General features: G+C 38.0%; 1 protein-coding gene across 1 annotated transcript in view; it reads left to right on the forward strand.

Moving 5' to 3' along the window:
• The window catches only part of KCNH2 (potassium voltage-gated channel subfamily H member 2), a 696,728-nt gene that overhangs the window by 474,055 nt on the left and 200,411 nt on the right, over positions 1 to 22,262 (forward strand). The window contains exon 7 of the mRNA XM_044067613.1: positions 21,697 to 21,796. Coding sequence (XP_043923548.1) covers positions 21,697 to 21,796 — 100 coding nt within the window. The remainder of the gene's footprint in view (positions 1 to 21,696; positions 21,797 to 22,262) is intronic.

Genomic DNA, 22,262 nt, shown 5'->3' on the forward strand with positions numbered 1-22,262 from the left:
CGTGCATAGGATTTGGTCTGTTCTGTGTTCACTCTGTGCTGGGGGACCGAGCAGTGGAGTCGTTTTCAGCCTGTTTCAGGCTGATTTCTTATGGTGACTTTTTGATGCCCACATGTTTGTTTTCTAACAGTGGGTTGGTATCTGGACACTCATTCTTGTTCCTTGACGTGGGTATATTTTTACATCTAACATTTTGACTGAAGGAGCCAGGATCAGCTGTCGCTTTTTGGGGAGCGCCATATTGGTTTGGCCTCATCTCGGCGGTCAAACTGCAAGTGAGTGAAATCTTTGGAACCTCATCATTGCAGTTGCTGGGCTTAGTGCTGTCGTGGGGCATATCTGTATTTGTTATGGCTACATCGACGGTTGAGGTCTGGACTTCCACTCACTTTGATGTACTTTGAGATGTCCGTCTGTCTTGGGTGAGGATTACAACTTTAATTATTGACGTTTTGGGACATCTTCAGTTTTGTGTTACTACATTAAAATATTTGTTTTCATGTTTAAGACTGTTCTGGGTATTAATGGGGTTTCGACTGATGGTCGGGACACATTGAATTCTCTTGTTCCAGCAACAGCAACGTTTTTGGAGGTGTTTTCGTCTACTATGAAACTTTGGGGTCCGTACAACCAACAGGGCCATATGTGACTTGGACATTTTGTGTTTATCTTTTTCACTGGGAATACTGCCGCTTGCGTACTTATGGTTCCTGGTAGTGTTTGGATTGTTCATTTGATACTTGGTCCTGAAACAACTAAATGTTTCGGCAGTTGTGTATATTTGTATGTTTTGAAGCTTAGGGATTTACCAAACGTTTATTAGAATAATATTTGGTTTGTCACACACTTATTTTCAATTTGGGCCTATGTCTTCCTAAAGGTGTTATTACTACACCCGTTACGATCTAGTGTGAGTGAGGTTGCAACAAATTAACTAGGCCCAAGAATATTGTTGGATTTGTGTGAACGTACTACGGAATTTAGTGTATTTACATTTAAAACGGCCAAAGGACGACAACTATTTATGGTCGTTTTGGGACCAAGACTTGGGACTCTACTAACTATTGAATAGCGGGACATTAACACCAAGCGCAGAATATTTTTTTCAGTTTCAATAAGTAATGGGTAACTATCGGAATCACTCTAGTTTTCTTTGTGCAACTTGAAATCATCAGTTTGTACAAATACAAATATATAGAGTGTTTGGAATTAAGTAGATACTAGAATTGAAGTTGTGGTTTGATATTAGCCACGGCAAATTTTATATACAAACAACCATTGGTTTTGGATAATATATGTTTGCACACCCTCTTGGCTTATAAATGAGATAATCACTTTGCTCAACGATTATTTCGTATATGTTATAGGACTGTGCATACTAGTCTATGGTGCATGATACTACTACATGTGTCAGGTCCAATTACAGTCAGCGTTTAAGTTATACTTGGTTCACCTCTGTGAGTGTTTAAACAGTTTGGAAACTGAACTACTAAATTAAATATACTGATTATTCATGGAAATTCTTAGCCTTTTGGCTTTTAGAAGCGTTGGCTGACTTGTGTAGGGGTATTAGGTGAACTGAGTTATGCTGGGTATAACATATATAATGTTTTAGATCCCAATATATTGTTATATTTAAAACAGTTACACAACTTAGCATGATATCCCTCCCTATTATACCAGGCGGTTACAGGTATTGATTATTGTGAACACAACATACTTGAATAGTTGTGACTATACTTGTTATTATATTATCACAATATATTTCAGTATAATGGGAGTTTGGACTCTATTATACTATATATATCTGGTATTTAATATGGGACACACATTCAGATAGTTTAACTTATTAAGACAGGCTGCATGCATAATTGTGTTGAGTTATAAATATAAATACACTGGTGTATGAGTCCAAGAGGGACAACAACTGTTGAGATTTGATTATACTATGTTATATTCTGAGTGCCTGGGATCTTAGTTCCAGAAAAGTGTGGAATATAAACAGACGGAAACATTGCCTTTGTTGTTGTACTAACATGTATTAGCATTCACAGTAACTATATTTGCAATTCGTTGCAGCTTACTAGTTATCTGCCTGCTTTGAAACGGGCCACTGCTCGGTCCCCCATTCATAATTAAAACTTGGACCATTCTTACCAATTGTTTTTTGTGCATTAATCTGATGAATATTTTATATGGTTGATAATACAATCAATGATATCTTGTATAGTGATTAGAGGATCTATCCAGCTGTGAGTGGGGCATTGTTTGATTATAAGAATATTACCTAATTAGACCATTCCAATTTGGCCTTCAGAGTGGTCTTGATTTGTTAGTTTTTGTTACAATCAAACAGTTGTACATTATATACACAGAAAACCCTCTCATGGTGAATTGTGCTTTATGGTCCCCGCAGTGGATCCAAGGTTTTGACTATTGGCTTATTGATGAAATATATTTTCATTGGTGTGTCTTAACATTTGAATTTAACGACTAATAGTAGCCGTTATTTAAATTGTTGGCCTGGTTAAGTGGGGTACCCAATAGGGATTAATCAGAACCGTGACTTATTCATTGGATTGTCTAACATTTAACCATTGTTAGGTCTAGATGCTTGAATAAAGAATACAAGTTAACAGCCCCATAGTGAATACTGTAACCTATTTTTTCTGTGTAAATCAATATGTTCTGCCTCCCTTAGTGATTCATTAGTCCTTGGATTGGTTTTTCTGCTTATCAATGCTTTCTGCCTCCCCTAGTGACTCCTAAATCTTGGAATGGTTTATAATTACCTCCGAATTTTGGTGCCACTGGGTCCTTCGTTGTCCTACCAAATTTGTTGAAATATTGTCTATTTTGGTGTTTTCTTGTGCTCCACCAATTATTAGTAGTAGCATACACAATATACCATTCACAACATGGATCTGAATAATATTCTGTCTGGATTATGTGCTGATCGGCAAGACATAGGGGTATTTGGTATTGAGAATTTGCCAAGCAATGATCCGGTCAATTCGGCTCAGACATCTTTGGTAGACTGTGACATGTTTTTTCATTCAATCACCAAAGCATTCAAAACCCTTAGATCAAACATTTGGTACCTTAAGCTATTCAAAGCATATTCGGCACAAAACATGGCTCCCAGGGGACTACGAATACGTACTCAACCTCTAGTGGGGAGACCAGATGACAAACTAAACCAAGATTGGCAGGAGGCTCTTCAGACGGGATCCATGACATTTGTGAACATTTTGTTACAATATTATGAAAGGACAGTAGATTCTAATATACTTGAAATCAAAAATATATGCTCTGAGGTTCAAAAGTTTGAATCCTCTTCGAAATATCAGGATAATATTAAAAAACTGTCCCTAGAGTTGACGGAGCATGAGAAAACTTTGAAGGAACGGAAAATTAAGAAGTTTCATCGAGACTTTTCAGATTACCAATGGGGCAAACCATTTGATTTCAGCAGATCAGTTAGATTTGTTGATACAAATCAAGTTAGGACAGGACCCAGTCGTACCAAAAAGAGACCTCGCTCAATTCTTAAGAAGAAGGGGGACAGCTCATTTAGTACGTCTGGTGAAGAATCCTCTCTCACGGATTGTGAGGGGTCAGGGGAGAGGGTCTCACCAAACAGGAAGAAAACAAATAAAATTTCCCCTTTAGAGGGGGCAAGGGACACCGGGGGGGCAGAAAGCACAGAAAGACCAATTACTCAGGTCTCCTTCCAAGGACTTCTGGACAACTTCCTGAAATAGGAGTTATGCCTGAGTCCACTCAGAATGTGTTGAATCTATCTAAAGCTATACTAACAAATGAACAGGTTGCTCTTTTGAACAAGGGTCTTAACTATATTCCCTCTTTTTTCAGTCAGGAATATCACATAGTACAAGATCTACAAGCTTTCTGCCGGACTCTAAATCTAAGATTGTTTTTTGATGATAATAAGTTAGAACCATCTGAGGACTTTCGCTTTGGCAAGTCTTCATTCCAACCTCCTATGAACAAACACGTTTCCATTTTATGGATACTATTTTGAGGGATATTCACTTTGAGAATATGGGACATGTCATGTTAGCTAGCAACTTAACTCCGGATGATAGGATAGCTTTGGACAATTTATGTAACAATAAAGATATAGTTATTGTCCCTGCTGATAAGGGAGGTGCAGTTGTGGTTTGGAATACTGCGGATTATGTCCAGGAAGGTTTAACCCAACTGTCTGATGCCAAGTGTTACATGCACATGTCCATAGACCCAACACTCGTGTTTAAGGATGAGATTGACTCCTTTTTGCGGTCAGCCTATGAGGAGGGTATTATTAATAAAAAATGTTTGGACTCACTTATGGTTTCTGAACCCTCTAAACAGATATTGTATCTTTTACCCAAAATTCATAAGTCTCTAACCAAACCACCTGGTAGACCAATAGTCTCTGGAATAGGCTCACTGACTGAACCCTTATCGGCCTTTCTTACTAAATATCTTAAACCTCTATTAGGGCATATAAGATCTAGGTTGCAGGACACCACACAATTTTTGCAGTTAGTCAGGGATACCCAATTGGAACCCGAATGGTATTTATGCACATTGGATGTAAAATCACTATATACAAGCATACCACACTGGGCAGGTTTGCAATCTATCCAATATTGGTTGGAAAGGGCTAATTTATATGCACCTGGGTTTAATACCCTTTTGATATGTCTGTCTGAACATGTTCTAAACAAGAATGTTCTGTATTTCCAAGGCCAATGTTATTGGCAGCTACAAGGAACAGCTATGGGAGCATCATTCGCTCCAATATATGCTGACCTCTTCATGGCCTATGTCGAAGAATACATGATATATGATATATCACATAACATCTTTCAGGTGGAAATGGACATTTGGAGACGTTACCTGGACGACTGCTGGTTGGTGTGGCGGGCGGATGTGGGTTACTTGCAGGAATTTGTTGAATATCTCAATGACAATGTTTGGGGACTGGAATTCTCGGTGACGTATGACAGAAATTCCATCAACTTTTTGGACGTCACTGTTTACAGGAACCCAGATCATACCTTGTCCACCAAAGTTTTCCGCAAGTACCCGCAATATAACACCTTGTTACATGCATCAAGTTTACACCCCCGTCACACCATCAGGAGTATTCCGATATCTCAATTTATACGTATTAAACGTCTCAGTTCTAACATAGAGGAATATCAATTAGCCAGCAGGGATCTTAGTCAGAGGTTTTCCAATAGGGGTTATGATAGATTTGATATTGTGTCTGCCCAGAGTAGAGCTAATACTCTAGAGAGGGAAGATTTATTACAATACCAGAACAAGAACAAAAATCAATCTTCTCATGGTACATGTGTCAGATTTATTACAACTTATGGCAGAAATATCAATATGATCAGGAACATTATCAATAAACATTGGAATATTCTACTGGCCAATGACAAGCTGCGAAGTATTTTGGGACCACGATGTCTTTTTTCATACAAACGGGGTAAAACCCTAGGCTCCTACTTGTCACATTTCAAACACATGGCAAGTGGGGGTACTATTTATAAACAACTGACACTTCATGGTGATGAACTGTTTGGTTCATTTCCCTGTGGTCATTGTGGTTCCTGCCCACATATGCTTAAATCCAAGGAGTTCTCCAGTCGTAATACCAGTAGAATATTTGATATTAAGATCTTTGGTAATTGCAGCAGCGATTGGGTGGTGTACCTTGCCTCTTGTTATTGTGGGGCATTCTATGTAGGCCAAACCTCTAGAGCTCTCAGATCCAGGATGAATGAACATCGGAGTGATATTAAAAACCATAAGGAGACCAGTGCCCTATATCAACATACGTGCAAACACCCTCAGGCCAAATTTAGCTTCATTGTTATTGATCGTATTTCTGGAGACAGAACAAATAAACAAGGTTGGCATGGGTTATTGGATCGAAAAGAGAAATATTGGATTACTACATTGGGGGGTTTATTTCATCCGGGTCTAAATGATCATTTATAGGAGAATATGGTTATCTTCTAATAACAATGTTGACCAATTTGATATTAAGCTCTTAGTCACATTGATCTCAAGAAACAATCTGGTTTTATACATGTGAGCAAATAACACAAATATACCTTTGTTCGGTATGGATGGATCTGTGTTCAGGACACTGAGCCATATGGGCTCATTTGTAGCACTAACCATGGTATGGGCGTTGTTTATGTATATAATATAGGTAGCGGCTAGGTGGACAATCCCAATATTTGTAGGAACAGTATTTACTCAATATATGCTGGTTTTTGACTAGCAACTACACATGTTTTCTTTCATATACTCATACAGTCACATGATATTACCCGAATTCATCCCCTCATTTTCAGCTTCGGATGTTATGTTTTTTTGTGTTTATTATCTTTTATTTTTACTTTTTATATGTTTCAGTTTCACTGTTGTTGGTGATAGTTCTATACTCAGGACATGTCGATCACCCAGCCTGCTTAATAGCACCTATTTTGACATAGGTGGCCTGGGTTATTTAAGCCAATTTAACACAAGTATTCGATACATTGTATTACCACTAGTGTTATTGACGAATTCTTGTTCAATATCTAGTGCTTGTGGTTCAAAAATATAAAAATATATGGCTATAGATATATTTTATTGCATTATCAATATGTCAGATTATTTGTATACATCTATTCATGGTTGTCATGTTCTCTGTCCAGGATTGACTGCTTTATAAGTGTTACCCACTGTATATTTGATTGTCAAAACTACTAAGTTAAAATTTGTTTTCACTTTCATTAATATTCATGAGCTCAATTTTTCATTGGCTCATGCTATGTATTTAAACTGATGAGAAAAAGGAACTTGACTGTACTGTCTTACACTGAAGAAGGCTTTCTGCCGAAACTAGTCTGTTCAAGTACTGAAATAAATATATTGGAACTCCTTGCTGCCTTGCTGGTCTATTTGGTGCTTTCTACTTGGTTTGGACCGTGCATTCCCCCGTGCATAGGATTTGGTCTGTTCTTTATTGCTATTATACCATGACATTATTTAAGAAAAGAAACTATTACTTTTCTTAAATAATGGCATAGTATAATGCCTGTTTACTGCCCTTCCGCAGATGTCTGGCATCCGCGGCAGTTCTGATGTACAGCACGCCTGCGCAGTACATCAGAGCTGTGGGCAAAAGCAACGGAGAAAGCAAGGTCTCCGTTGCTTTTTTTTTAGTGTTTCGCTATGTTAAATGAGTTTAACATAGCGAGACAGTTTTAAAATAAGCAACGGAGATGTCCGTTGCTTATTTTAAAACTGTCTCTCTATGTTAAACTCATTTAACATAGCGAAACACTAAAAAGCAACAGAGATCTTGCTTTCTCCGTTGCTTTTTAAACACTGTCTCGCTATGTTAAATGGGTTTAACATGGCGAGACAGCTTTAAAATAAGCAGCGACTCCGTTGCTTATTTTAAAGCTGTCTCGCTATGTTAAACCCATTTAACATAGCGAACAGTTTTAAAAATCGAGTTATACTAATGGAAAAAGTCCGGGTGACGGACCTTTTCCATTAGTATAACTCGATTTACAACGACGCTGGCCAATCAGCGTGCGTTTTAGGGGTCATGGTATAATATAGCAATAGCCGCCTGGGTGTGGGTAATGCTAAATTATCCACGGTTGGCGTGGTTTGGTCCCGGTGAAGCCCGAGGGACCAAAAGCCAACCGTGGGTAAATTTAGCATTACCCAGAAGTGGTTATTGCTATTATCATGACATTATTAAGAAAAGAAACTATTACTTTTCTTAAATAATGGCATAGTATAATGCCTGTTTACTGCCCTTCCGCAGATGTCTGGCATCCACGGCAGTTCTGATGTACTGCGCCTGCGCGTACATCAGAGTATGAGCAAAAGCGGAGAAAGCAAGATCTCCATTGCTTTTTAGTGTCTCGCTATGTTAAATGAGTTTAACATAGCGAGACAGTTAAAATAAGCAGCGGACATCTCCGTTGCTTATTTTAAAACTGTCTCGCTATGTTAAACTCATTTAACATAGCGAGACTAAAAACGGAGATCTTGCTTTCTCCGTTGCTTTTAAAACACTGTCTCGCTATGTTAAATGGGTTTAACATGGCGAGACAGTTTAAAATAAGCAACGGAGATCTCCGTTGCTTATTTTAAAGCTGTCTCGCTATGTTAAACCCATTTAACATGGCGAGACAATGTTTAAAAGCAGTTATACTAATGGAAAAAGTCCGGGCGACCGGACCTTTTTCCATTAGTATAACTCGATTTACAACGGGCACGCTGGCCAATCAGCGTGCACGTTTTGGGGGGGTCATGGTATAATATGGCTTTTTACATATATAGAACTGTGTTATAAAAGGATGCGAAAATGTCAGAGAAGATTTAGAAAAAGGACTACATTTATACATAAGTGATTTACCCAAAGCAGAGTGAATGAATTAGTGTTTCCTTGTAACCACAAATGATGGCTCCCATTCTGCATCAACAAGTAGTTTCCAGGAGTTCAAAATCACTTCTGATTACACTGGATGGGCCATAGAGAAGTACTGCCTACCTAGACCCGGAAAACATATTTGAAATGATTACCCAAGATGATACTATGAACAAGTTCACCTAACTAAACATAACCATTACATCACATTTTTGATAGCCAACTAACTAACTGAAAGAATACACAGAGTGAGGGATACTGATACTTCTTCCACAAAAAAAAACATCATCACAAGTGGTGTCCCACAGGGCTGAGTCTTAGGACCCTGTCCTGTTTAGCATCTACTTACTTTAGTGTGAAAGAAGGCATAAAAGTCCTTTGCCTGACTACATTTGCTGGTGATTTTAAGCTGGCAGCTATTGTTATTCCCCCCCACTGATTCTTTAACAAGAAAAAGATCAGTTCAGTGCTTGGTGTACTGACCATGGGCACAAACTGATGCTAAAAAGGTATTATTGTCATATTTGGGAAACATGACTATGCTTGTTCATACCATATAAATAACTCCCCACTTTAAACCAAATCAGTTATTAGAGGGCTAGGTCCCTTTGTCGATAAGGCGCTATCCCTTGACTGCAATGTACCAATCATTGTTAGGAACTAATTCTACCTCACCTGATACATTTCCAAGTGAATATCCTCAAGAACCAAAGAAGTCATAATTCCACCACATTCATTCCTCACTAGGCCTATAACTGCATACAGTGCCTCTTTGGCATATACCTCTCCAAACACGTCACTTAACTTGAAAAGCCACAAAGATTTTTAACAAAGAAAATCACAGGACTAAGCTTCTTAAGCTAACTGAATGGACTGAAAGTCTTCTTCCCATATTCTGTCAAAAGCAGGCTCCTGCTTGGCAACATTTACTTACACTGCCATGCCACAAAAGCTCCTGTCTTACTAGACCTCCTTCACTTCTGTAAAACTGATAGGACCATGAATACTAGCAATCTTTATAAACATATAAATAGGACCTGTTGACAAGAAACATATCTAACCCAATGCATTCTTTTTATTTTCTTTATTTATTTTACATTTGTTTACCAAGGTAGTCTGACTGAGACAAAGCCCATTTTCAGCAATGGCTGGAGAGAAATACTCCAGATGCATATCTAGGGAATGTGGGAGGGAACCCACACGTAGACTCCACACATAAGGCTCCAGCTGTGAATCGAACCGGGAACCTGTTGCTATGAGATGACAACACTAACTGTTGCACCACCGAACCTCCCTGTACCTACAGAGTCAACTTTCCTTGCATATCAAATAACGCAATACCTTAGCCACCTTTAAATGTAGTTGTGGAGATCGAATTGGCTCTGCCAACCACACCACTATTACTTATGTACAGTAACTCAGGTTGCTGTACCTTGGAAGTACCACAATCTCAGGCTAACTATAATCCCTCTTTCTGCACAATTATTCTTGCAGTTCCAAGGATCCCATTTACACTCCTTGCACTTTCAGCAGAAACCCATGAAGCAAGACAGCAGCACTGAGCATTAGGGAAAAATAATTGTGCAGCAGTGTGCTAGATTACAACATTATACATTATTATTCTTCACCTTGACACAAAGCAGGCATCTGACAGGCTCGTGTGTCATTTGCATTTGGATACCCTTACGATGCATGGTTTTATATAAGCTTAAATATAAACTGGAGAAAGAGAATTTTTCCATCTTCATGCACTGACATCCCCTTTTGCTAAACTGATTTGGCTGAGACACATATTGGGAGAAAAAGACAAGATAAAGGTGTCACTAGGATATAAACATTGCATTGCCAGGCTGCCAACTAGAAAATATGGTAACTGTTTGAAATGGCAGAACCAATATATATATATATATATATATATATATATATATATATATATATATATATATATCTGTACACACACACACACACACACACACACACACACACACAAACACAAAGGTCGAAATAGCCATTTGTTGGAATAATCCCTTTCTCTGATATATGCTGATCTCAAAGCTAGTATATAAAAGTTCAGGGGTGTGCAGGACAGCTTGCTCTCTACCTCTCCAAAAAGAAATTTAAAAACAGAAGAATGGTGCTTGAGAGTTGCTCTTTTGCTCAATTTTCTATCGTTGTCTTTTTTCCGGCTTGTTGGTATTCGACATTTTGAGTGCTGACATTTCAATAGGGAGTCAGAAGCTATCCCTACACCTCATTGAGCTTAGATTGGAGAAGATACTGTCTGGCTGAGTTTAGCAGACTGAAGTTGTACTCCCCAGTTATTTTCCATAGGAAATTACGGCTAGTAAACTTTTTAAGTAATTATTTTATTAGGGAAGATGTCTCCCTTCTTGTATTTATGACCCTGGGATTAGTGTATATATGTCTGCAGTATTTAGTGGGGGTTTTAGTTTTTGTTTTTCATCCATACAAGGTTCCAACCAGTTGTTTTTGTCCAGATGCTACCTGATGGGTCATAATGGTAGCAGAAATGACCGACCCGATACTGCAACTCTGGACACTTCAAAAATTAAATAAATAAACTGCAGTTCAACCAGAATAGCAGTAATTTGTAATACTTTGGCCCCCTGCATCCCTCGATATATGAGGGTATTGTGCCCAACACACCCCTTATACATATAGATAATAACTCTGAGCTTGTTGTACCTTGGATACAGGGAGTAGTCTGATATAGTGCAGTTTTGGACTTAGTAACTAATCTCCACTCAGAGATAAAATGACCACAGTCATTGTCTTCACACATTAACATGTGCCTGCATAGTTTAATGCTTCCTCCCAAATGTCCCCTTTTGAGGCATTAGGAAGTACTACTAATAATGCAAAAGCTGTAAGACGATAACAGTGGATGGGTTACCTGAGTCACTGTAATGAAGATCATTGTGTAGAAGGTCAATAATTGTATTTAAACACTACATACTGTTGGAGAGGCCTTTCATCTACTTATTTGTCTGTCTATCTATCTATCTATATATCTATCTAAATCTATCTATCTATCTATCTATCTATCTATCTATCTAGCTAGCTAGCTAGCTAGCTAGCTAGCTATCTATCTATCTGTCTATCTAGTTAGCTAGCTAGCTATCTACTAAGCTGAAGAAGTTTTCTATTGACATAATATAAGCTATAGTTCCATACCTAGAAAATATTTCATGGCTGACTCCAGAATGTTTTGTAATGTAGGACAACAATCATGAAACACCCTCCTTACTCCTACTCTCAAAAGGTATCATTTTTTACACAGCTTTATTGAATTATCACGTGACATAGTCAAATTTACATTTATACAAAATTAATCAAACCATATTAATAAGTTCACATTTAGAAACATTATACATCACATATATTGTTATATATCATATAGTCAAAGCAACACTACATAAATTGTTGAATTCCTGCCTTCTCTTAAACTTCATTCCTCATCCAAAACATTTTTCTGCATGTCTTGTTCCCACAATTCCATTTTTTCTGTCATTTACACCTACCCTTTTCTAAAGATCCTACTTCCTGTTCTTTTATCTCTGTTAAAATATCCACTTCTTCAAGTATAGTTGGTTTAGATTACATATCAGAGCCAGACAATGAAAATGATTGCTTCAGCTTGTAAGACATCCAGATGATTTAGTAGCAGCTCCTTTACTACTAATGCTGCCACAAGATGATACTAATTTGTGAAGAAAGAGAGAGAGAGAGAGATGAATGTTATTGCTAGATCCACTCCATTTTCTAGTAATTACTGTTTTTTTGGCAGACACCACAGTTAAACAACAAGGTGTCACTATGTCTAGGCAATTCAGATCCTGTATTCCAACTCAATACAATAATTTCCTTAGTGACACCCATTTGCTCACCCAGTTTTCCTAACAGAGTATTTTGTCGGGAATTTTTAAAGTCTGACAACTCATTACACTCAAAAATATATGCTCTTAGGTACCTCTTTCTTCCTCATCATACCTCCAACATTTGCCATCTACCTGAGGAAAATTATTTAGAGTCTGCTTGGAGCATAAAAGTATTTATGCATGCATATTCAGGAAAAAATTCTAAATCTTCTAGATTTTATTGCATACTTCAGAGACATACATATGTCCTTCCTTTTTTCTTTGTGAATTGCATATTTAATCTCTCCTTCCAATGTTTTATAACCTCTTCTGATTGATTCCCACATTTATTGCACAGTAGTTTATATGCCGTTCTAATTACCATTTTTAACAGCAGCTTCTCTTCTAGATTCAGTTAAAAACTCAACTAGTACAGGTTTTTCATTTAGGATTCCCTTATCCCTTTCTGCTTGTCTATACTCTGATTCAAATCCATGATAAAGAAGGCAATGACTAGCCTGCAATCCAAATATCTTCTTGGCCTCTTCCCATTCTGTGATGTTTCCTTGTCTAATAATCTGTTCCCAATAACTTCCTTTGCCAGCTTCATCCAGTAAATTCCAGCCTATAATTATAGTAATCCCTAATCTCAAAAGTTATCTTTGATCATTTTATATTATCCAGAGTGCTTAACTAGTATATGAGGGAAAGATTTTTCCTTTCCTTGTAGCAGTGCCAGAAAGATGGGATACAGATATTTTTGACTAAAAAGCCTATTGTCATGTTACTAGGCCATCATTTTTGAGAAGGTGTGGTCTGTCAGGCCACTCACGGAAGAAAACAACAAGCTTTGCAATTGTATGACTTACTATCCAAATGGAAACAGATGACTGCTGTTCTGTTCTGTTCATCTTACATTCTTGATTATAATGCTTTTACAGATGTTAACATATATTAATCATGGCTCTATTGACATATGCTGTCTATTATAGATTGAGGGCTCTCTGCCTACTTCTTGTTTTGTTGCAGGCTTTCTTCCCCTCCCCCCTTTTCTCACCCTCCTTTTTATTTATACATGAAGAACTGAACTGTTGCTTCTATGTATATGATAACGTGCATGTGCGATATGAGACATGACAATATACTCATGGACAGTAAACTATGGCAGGCTTGAATCTTTTATTCTTCAACGGTTTTCTCTTTTTAGTGGAGAGTAAGTAATTTAGGTCTTCTGAATTTGAGTTTTCTCTTTTTTGTTAAAGCCTTAATAATTGAGGGAGTTTACACAACATATACATCTCTAAGTTTGATTTAGGTGTTAACTGTGCTAGCACAAATTATAACCTGATAAGAAAGATCTTTTAACAGCAAAAATATCCTTTTGTTTTCATGTATTACCTATTCTCTTGGCTGGGACATTTCATAAATGAACATTTGTATGTAAGATGGATAGCCAGCTTATCTAATTCTTTTTTTTCCAGATCAGTTTATGCTTGGATAAAAAAAAAAAAAAATATTATATATATATATATATATATATATATATATATATATATATATATATATATAAAATTGCTACTACCCGTTTGAAGAGTAGAATCTGTTGAATGCTGTTTCTAAACATAGAAAATGTGTTATGTTTTATAATATTGTATTTGAATATTGTGTTCTCATAAAAATATAAAATGTTATGTTTAACATGACAATAAATAATCTTTTTCTCAGAAGTGTTTCATTTAAGCATTTTATAAGCATCATAATAAAGCATACAATTACATAGGATGCAGTAAAATATATCAGGATCTAGGAGCTTTTGAAATGAGAAAGAAGTTTCTGACTTGTTACTTTCCTTAATAAAAAAAAAACACAGTAAATGACATTTCTAGAACATTTACTAAATACAAAAAATGTGCCTAACAAAATCAACAGCAGTAGTTATTTTATTTAACATTTGTTAACCGGGAAAGTCCGACTTGGAATGAAGCCAATTTTCAGTGGAGGCCCCGGCAGAAATGCTCCAGGGGCATGTCTTTGTAACATGGGAGGAAACCGGAGCACCCGGAGGAAACCCACACGAACACAGGGAGGACATGCAGACTCCACACAGAAGGCACCCCAGCCAAGAATCGAACCGGAGAACCTCTTGCTGTGAGGCGACAACGCTACCCCTGCACCACTCCGCTGTCCTGCATAAAACAAATTAATGTTTTCAACCAGAAAATTAATAATGGGTGTTAATTCAAGTGTAACTGTCTTAACATTTTAAAAATATATTTTATTGTATTTGCAAAAAGGAACAAGTGTGGTGTACCAGTTACAACAGTAAGTTGAAAAGTATTGTACTGTCTTTAAACATAGTCTCGGTTATCATCAGTCTCACTCTATGGAGGTTTTAGTCCTGATTTTGCTTCAGAGGGCCTGGTTTTGACTCATAACCCAGGCACTGGAGGATGCAGCTGGGAGGATACAGGAGTGAGTGGCAATGTCTACTCACTCATACAAGGGGAGAAAGTCAGTTGAAATACTGCTTGTGTAGAGTCTAGAACTCTGCTCTATACTTCAGTGCACAGGGATTGGGAGATGTAAGCCAGGCCAAGCACATCACCAAACCAATATGCATATGTGGAAGCATGCGCTTGCCATTGCAAGACATTGCATTGCAACTTATGAGTAAATGGAAGAGAGATTTATAAGTATCAAAACATCTCCTACACTCTTATGTTCCATCATCCTTGACTTTATAGTCTCCATCCTGGTATTTTCCAGTACAAAGAAGGGAGAGGAATAAATGGACCAATGGGGAATATGTCTTAATGTTCACAGCTTGCGGCAGCAGAAATTATGGCAAAAATGTGTTTAAAAAAATGTTTCCACTCATTACTTTAATGATCAAATGATGTAAAAATGTTATTGTGATTTCTGGATTAAGACACCATGATATCAAAGATGTCCATCAATTGTGATAAATTAGTAATCATTTGGCAAAAATTTCAGCAGTTGTGTGGCTTAAAAACTAATTGCAAAGCATATGATAGAGATTTTGAGATTTTTTAACTCAACATTTAAATAAGAGACTGTGAAGAAAACTAAGAAGGTAAACAGAAAATGTGACCTCCTGCAGTCTTTACAAACAAAAAAGTAGTCTTTACAAAGGTCTGTCTTCTTACCTGAAGACCCCTCTCTTCCTTGTTCAGGAAAAAAGGCAGCCCCAAGGAAAGCAATACAGTGCAGTGTTAGAAGACAGGCTGCTGTAAGCAGCACAGCTAGCACTCACCATATCTTTCTTCTGAAGCAGCTTTAAGAAGTCCAGTTTTCTACCCCGTTTTCTATGGCAGCTCATAATCTCCCTTAGCAGCACCGATATATAGTCCCAGTACCTGGCAATTCACAAATACAGAAGATTCTGTCATTTTCACACTGTCCAGGTAACACCTTGATTCTAGCACCTTGGCTTCTGTTAATAACCGAGAGAGACAAAACTTTTATTATGACTACAACCCAGGTTACCTAAGTTCAACTAGCAGCTCAGGTGCTTGATGTTTAGGCAGGTAGGAGGGGCGTGCCTATTCTGGGAGGAGGGGATAGGTGTAACCAGAGGCGCATGCACATAGTCTGATTTCCTTTGGTGGATAGTGGGGAAATAACTGCATGGTGTCTCTTGTAGGTGGACATGGAAGTCCTGCTGAAGTCATCCCCTAGTAGAAATGAATGATGGTTTAGCGGTGCCACCCACTGCATATTTCACCTATGGGTTGTCACTGGATGGGTACAAGGGGGATGTAGGGCTAAATAAAGAGAAAAACGAACCACCCAGATGGCTGGCTTACTGATTGCCCTACATGACTGACCTTCACTCCTGGTGACAGGGGAATGAATGGGCTGGTTGACCATTGCCCACAAGTTGGCCAATGTTTGGCAAGAAGCAGTGACAATGAGAGAGATGCAAAACATTTCCAAAATCTCAGTAGCTTATAGTTTGTTTAAAGTTTTAGCTTTCCTTTCCACCTGGCTCTGTGGTGCAAAGAGATGGAGCCATAAATGTGACCTTGATAATTTATTAGCAGTCCCCGCACTTGAGGAGCCAGGGAGGGGGGAGAGAAGGGGAGTAGCTCATTTGCCTCTCCTTGGGGTAAGGTGGGGTATGTGTTTGCATGCACTTAGGGGCACAAGGAGTGGTATGATCACCTTGCTGAAGACTGAAAAGACCAGTGCTCATGAAATAGGTGAAGGCAAAGACTGCTTGAAGGGTATGCCCACTGCAGAAGTGAGGGTATGTCCTGCAGATACATGCCCCTCCTAATACCTTATCTGGATGCACACCAGGTTAGAGACATGGTGAAACCAGAAAAAAAACTCAGACCACCTCTTATGGGATCCTGGATGGCAACCCATGCTTGGTTGGCTGTCACAGAATAAGGAACAAATGCGGTGACTGTCTGAGACATGGTCTGATGGTCATCAGGAAGAGAAGGCAAAAAAAACACTACATTTCCACAGCCAAAGATTTAACAGGGATAACCTTCCTGGTAGACTCTTCTTCACTGTTGCAACTGTCTCACTTTGAATTGAAATATCTAGCTCCTGTCTGCCAAATCAAAAGCTGAGCTCACATCCCATGTTCCAGTTTATATTCTATGCCAACTGTTTAGTGGACAACAACACTCTGAAAGGTCTGGCCCCTTAAATGTAAGGTAGAGATATCTACCCAATCATTAACCCCTAACACATTATATAAATCAAATATAAAAGGGATTCGTAGCTAGAGGTTTTCAGTTATTGAAAGTACAGCTACTTTCATAGTTACAGGAGAGTCGTTTGAGGTCATCTCCAATTGTTTTTTTTGATAAATTCTAATTGGGAATTAATGTATTTGTTAAAAATTCACAGCGATGAAGGCTTAAGAAAGTACACTTGTCTAAGTAAACTTACCATAACAGTGAATGCTCTACTAGATCACTGTTGTAGTAGTCTAAGCTCTTTGGGTCCTGCCCCCCCCCCTCCAGTCAACTTTTCAAGGCCAAAGGGTGCCTTCTGTGAGACCTAACTGTTCAGAGCTCAAGATGATCTCCATATAAAAGGAAAATAAGAACAAAATACTCAAAGCTGTATTGGAAAGGAAAGGGAAGCAGGAACTGTGAAAGGAACACTACAAGGAAAAGTACCAAAAAGAGGCCTATATATACAAGGGTATATACATCCACCCCCTGGTAATACCAAAACATCACCGCAAAAGAATGGTGCTAGAGGAAGAGGCAGCTACTGCAATAGTGCTCTATTATAACATACACTGTCATGACACATTTCCTTACAGAACTGCACTATGTTCAACATTAGATCACACTATCCTATCTATTCTACTACCAAACTGCATGCGTATATGCTTTTTTTTAATTACATTTGTACTAATGATTTCTTTGATGTCATTTAAATCTCTGGAGCTTTTCTCCATGGGATCTCGCTGAAAATGGGTATTTATTACCGTGTCAGACTTTCCCAGAAAACAAATGTCAATAAATAAATAATACAAATAAATCACAATTGCAGTAGCCTAAGCTATTTATGTAGATTACCACAACTTAGAAGTCAGAAGGAAGGGAGGAAAATAAAACTAAGAATCCAGAATGCCCTAGAGAATAGTCCTTGAAAAGGCTGTTCTAGTCCTGGAAAGGGAATCCAGTTTGTAATTCTTTGTAAAAATATGTAGGGAAGACCATGTCACTGTCTTCTGAATGCATACGAGGTAACTGCTTCTGTTCTGTATTAGTTAAGAGGTAATTTATTTGCTGTAATACATTGACAATCATTTATTGTATCTTTAGCTCTATTTTTCTGTCAAGCATTAATCAAAATGCATCCAAGGTTTGAAGAATATACAAAGGACATGGGAGTTGCATCTTTGTAGTCTGTAGACAATGTGGTACTCTTAACCTTCAGATTCTGGAACTGTCCAAAGGAACAGTGTAGAAATTTAGTAGGGAATGCTTAAGGATCTTCAGGGATGAAATGGGAAATATTAACAGACTTGGGAGATCCTCAGTAGCAATAAAGCAATCAGATGCTCTATGACATTTAACAACTTCAGAACGATGGAATATGTTTTGTAGTAGAATTAACCATGTTAGGGGCTGTATCATAGTTGAACTCAGCAGGACTAACATGAGATCCTGCTCTTACCTGTATTTCTTGATTGCTTGATCCTGTCTGAAGTTGATATTTTTTTCCCTTAGGTGGGTTGCTTTGCTGGCCCATCTGTAGCACTGGACTTTTGCAATTTGAATTGTTTCTCCTGACAGGACCTAATAGTTGAACTGATTATATGGTAGAAAAAGTATAAAATAACATTTTAACTACTCTGTTAGCCCCCCCCCCCAAAATTGTTATTAAATATTCTACATGCTGTCCATTTGTTCTACCTTATGAGAGGTAGTACAGTGTTCCATATTTTGAAAATGGAAAGCTGACTATAGCTGCAGTTTCTTTTTCTAGTTGGTGCAATGCAACTGTTTGAGAATGAAGTTTCGGATTAAGAATTTAAAGATATGTAATTTTAGTTATCTCAGTCATTAAAACTACAATTTTTTAAGGTTCTCTGCTGGGACTTGCTCATACACAATTATAACAACATTCAGAAAATCCGAACTGTGTCAATCAAAATGTTGCATCCAAAAAAGTATTGAAACCCTGGAATGGGTTATTGTGAGCAGACAGTGCTTTTGACTGCTACCCATACCTCTCAACTCTCCCTTATTTTTACAGAATGCCCCCAATTTTGCTTTGAATGTTTTTTCCTCTCCCTGATGATATTTTTTTTTATTTTCTGGTAAAACATTCATGATTACAGTCAGTAATGCAAGTCATTACAGTTCTGTACTTCCTACTGTTGTTCACAAAATGCATATTGATGCAAAACATGCTGTCCTCTTTATTTTTAAGTGAATCAGTAAGTTTTAAAAGTGTTCCTGATTTTATTCTCCCACCAATTAATTTTTAGTTTGTCCAGAATTCTTGACCATATAATTTGCGAGGTATGGTGCTACCCCAAAACATTCAGATCAAAATTCTCTTTCGGAGTTATTTCAGCAGACATGATACAAAGCACTAGACATTTCATGTTGCCACATTTGTATGGTACAGTTTTTGCCTTTATCAGTCCTGTTTTTCTTACTAGGGCTGGAAAACTAGCATATGTTTATTTGCAGTTTCAGTAGCTCAACAGGTAGCACACTTGATTCTGTTTCAGAAGGCTGTGGGTTCTGTTTCCATGCCGGGTATGTGGATTTATTTTCCAAAATGAACACTGCAGTGAAGCAGAAGGATGGTGGTGCACTACCGGGTGTGCCATCCTTTGGATGAGATGTTAAATCGAAGGCCCATCGAAACCCCAACTGCCTCAGTGGATGGGAGCACAGGTGGATGTAAAAGATCCTATGACATTTATGAAAAAGTGTTGGGGAGATCCCAGGTGCCCTGGCAAATTTCCACTAGTCCGTATGAATACCACCTCTGGTCTCACTTGGTCTAGTGGGTCTAATCCGGTCAATAAAATTATAAATAAAAGTGTGCCATTATATTTCAGTTATTTCATTGTATCTTTGTAATCTAGCTATTTTAATGCATCAGAATCATTAAGTGGGTACGGTTGTTATATCTGAATGGACCTGCCACTGTAAAGAGATCTTGTAAGTTTTTTTTCCGGAATCAGCTTCCAGACCCTTTATCCAAGTCATCCCAGACACAGGGGAATACTTTTTTTTAACTTCCATGTTAAAGAGAATGGCAGTAGTGTGAGTCACAGGCATCTTGTACAGCTTCTCAAAACTATTTTCATTTCTACATTTTTGCTTAAATTCCTGTGATTTGTGCTCTCAAAGCAGCTGTTAACTCTTAAACCCTAATCGTGAATGCTCAACAAAATAAACCAGCTGAACTGCATGGTTTAAGGGTTCCAATATTTGCAGTGCTGACACATCCTCTCCCATATTCTTCCTGAGTTGTCAGAACTATCAGCTGTTAACTGAACAATCTTTTGTTTACTTCAATGAACTTTTAACAGACATTTAAACTGCTTCGTTATTCACCAGTGTCTACAGTTGGAATATGTGTGTTTTATCCTGAATGTTGCCAGAATGTGCTGTATTTGTTTAAAAATTATTTCCATGCAATGCTTCACAAAAATAAATCTGAATTTCTCTTCTTGAGTTTGGGTTAGTAATATTTTTTTCTGTCGAGGCAAGGATGTCTTTGTGCATGACATTTTCCCACCTCTGTTGTATTTGTAGCTATACCGTTGACTTGCTACCTGTGCTTCATTCAAACCATAATCCTTGAGCATGAAAAATTAGTATTTTTGTGTTGGGAACATTGCCAGGATTTGTAAGGTTACCATTCACTTTTTTAGTAGGAAAATGGTCTTTCGTTTTTGGCAGAGGATTATGGGTGAGTTGTTACCAGTTTAGAAGTATACTGTACTTTATTAGTATGATGTTTTGCTGTTTATTTTCTTTCAGTGTGCCCTATGTGCCCCACCAGCTAGCTAATGTGCCCCTACTGTGCTCCTGTTGTGTTCTGGCACAAAAAGGAACCTGGAACCACCACTCACACACACACACGCTCACACACACACACACACACACACACACACACACACACACACACACACACACACACACACACGCTCACACACACACTCTCACACACACACACACTCTCACACACATGCTCACACACACACATGCTCACACACGCTCACACACACACACATGCTCACACACACACACACACACACACACACACACACACACACACACACACACGCTCACACACACACACACACACACACACACACACACACACACACACACACACACACACACACACACACACACACACACACACACACACACACACACACACACACACACACACACACACACACACACACACACACACATGCTCACACACACACCATATATAGAGGAGTCAAAAAGTGTAACACCTTTAGGTTCCTTATGTCCCTACTAACCATGCTTAAGGCTTTTTAATAATTATATATAATTATCTTTCATTTTCATATTGAAAAACAGAAACAAGGGCTATGGTTGTAGATAGTGGTCTTTTAAAACCAAGTAAATCTGCTGGTTTCCTGCATAATTTTATGAATGTCCTATACCCCATTTGCACAAATTTTATTCACTTTTTTTATCAGTGAGCTACAGTATAAACAGAAAAAAAAACACACAGAGGTTTTCCAAAAATAAAGTTTTGTATGTACAGCAGAGTGTACTTTTGCAAGATCTGTATTCCTTTGAAAGTGAACTGTACCAGTCATTTTGACAAATATGTTTATTACTTTAGACCAACATGATTCCTGGTTCTCCTGGTAGTTATGAATCAGACGGAGGGTTCAATCGACTGAGGCGACGGAAACTCTCCTTTCGAAGACGGACAGAGAAAGGTAACAGACCTGTATTAAGCAGCCTCGGGCATTTTTTTTTCTAGGCACTGTGTTTCAGCTTCTCATTGTGTCTTTGCTACATTTTATATATTGGTCAGATAGATTAAATTATGTTGAAGCTGCTTTAGGAACCAGTTCTTGCTTGCTAAAATGTGATGGGGAAACTGTATTAAAATCTATTTTGGTTAGCAGCTGGTCAAATGACATAAAAATCATTTCCAAAATGCTGTAAAATATTTGAAATAATTAGATTTCTCAATGTAAAACACAACCATGGTGCTAGAGGTGGAGAAACAGCTTCTCTTACATGACATGATAATGATCAAATATATTTTTTGTGAAATCTGAGCATATGATCCACCTTGGCAGCTTTTTTATATATTGTTTTAAATGTATTAACTGGGTAAACCCACTAGGCACAAACCTCCTCAGGGGTAATGTAGGAGCATTGTCTGCTTAAGTTACT

This window comes from Protopterus annectens, chromosome 3.part1 (genome assembly GCF_019279795.1).
Source record: "Protopterus annectens isolate FY-2018-M chromosome 3.part1, PAN1.0, whole genome shotgun sequence".
Classification (NCBI taxonomy): Eukaryota; Metazoa; Chordata; order Ceratodontiformes; family Protopteridae; genus Protopterus; species Protopterus annectens.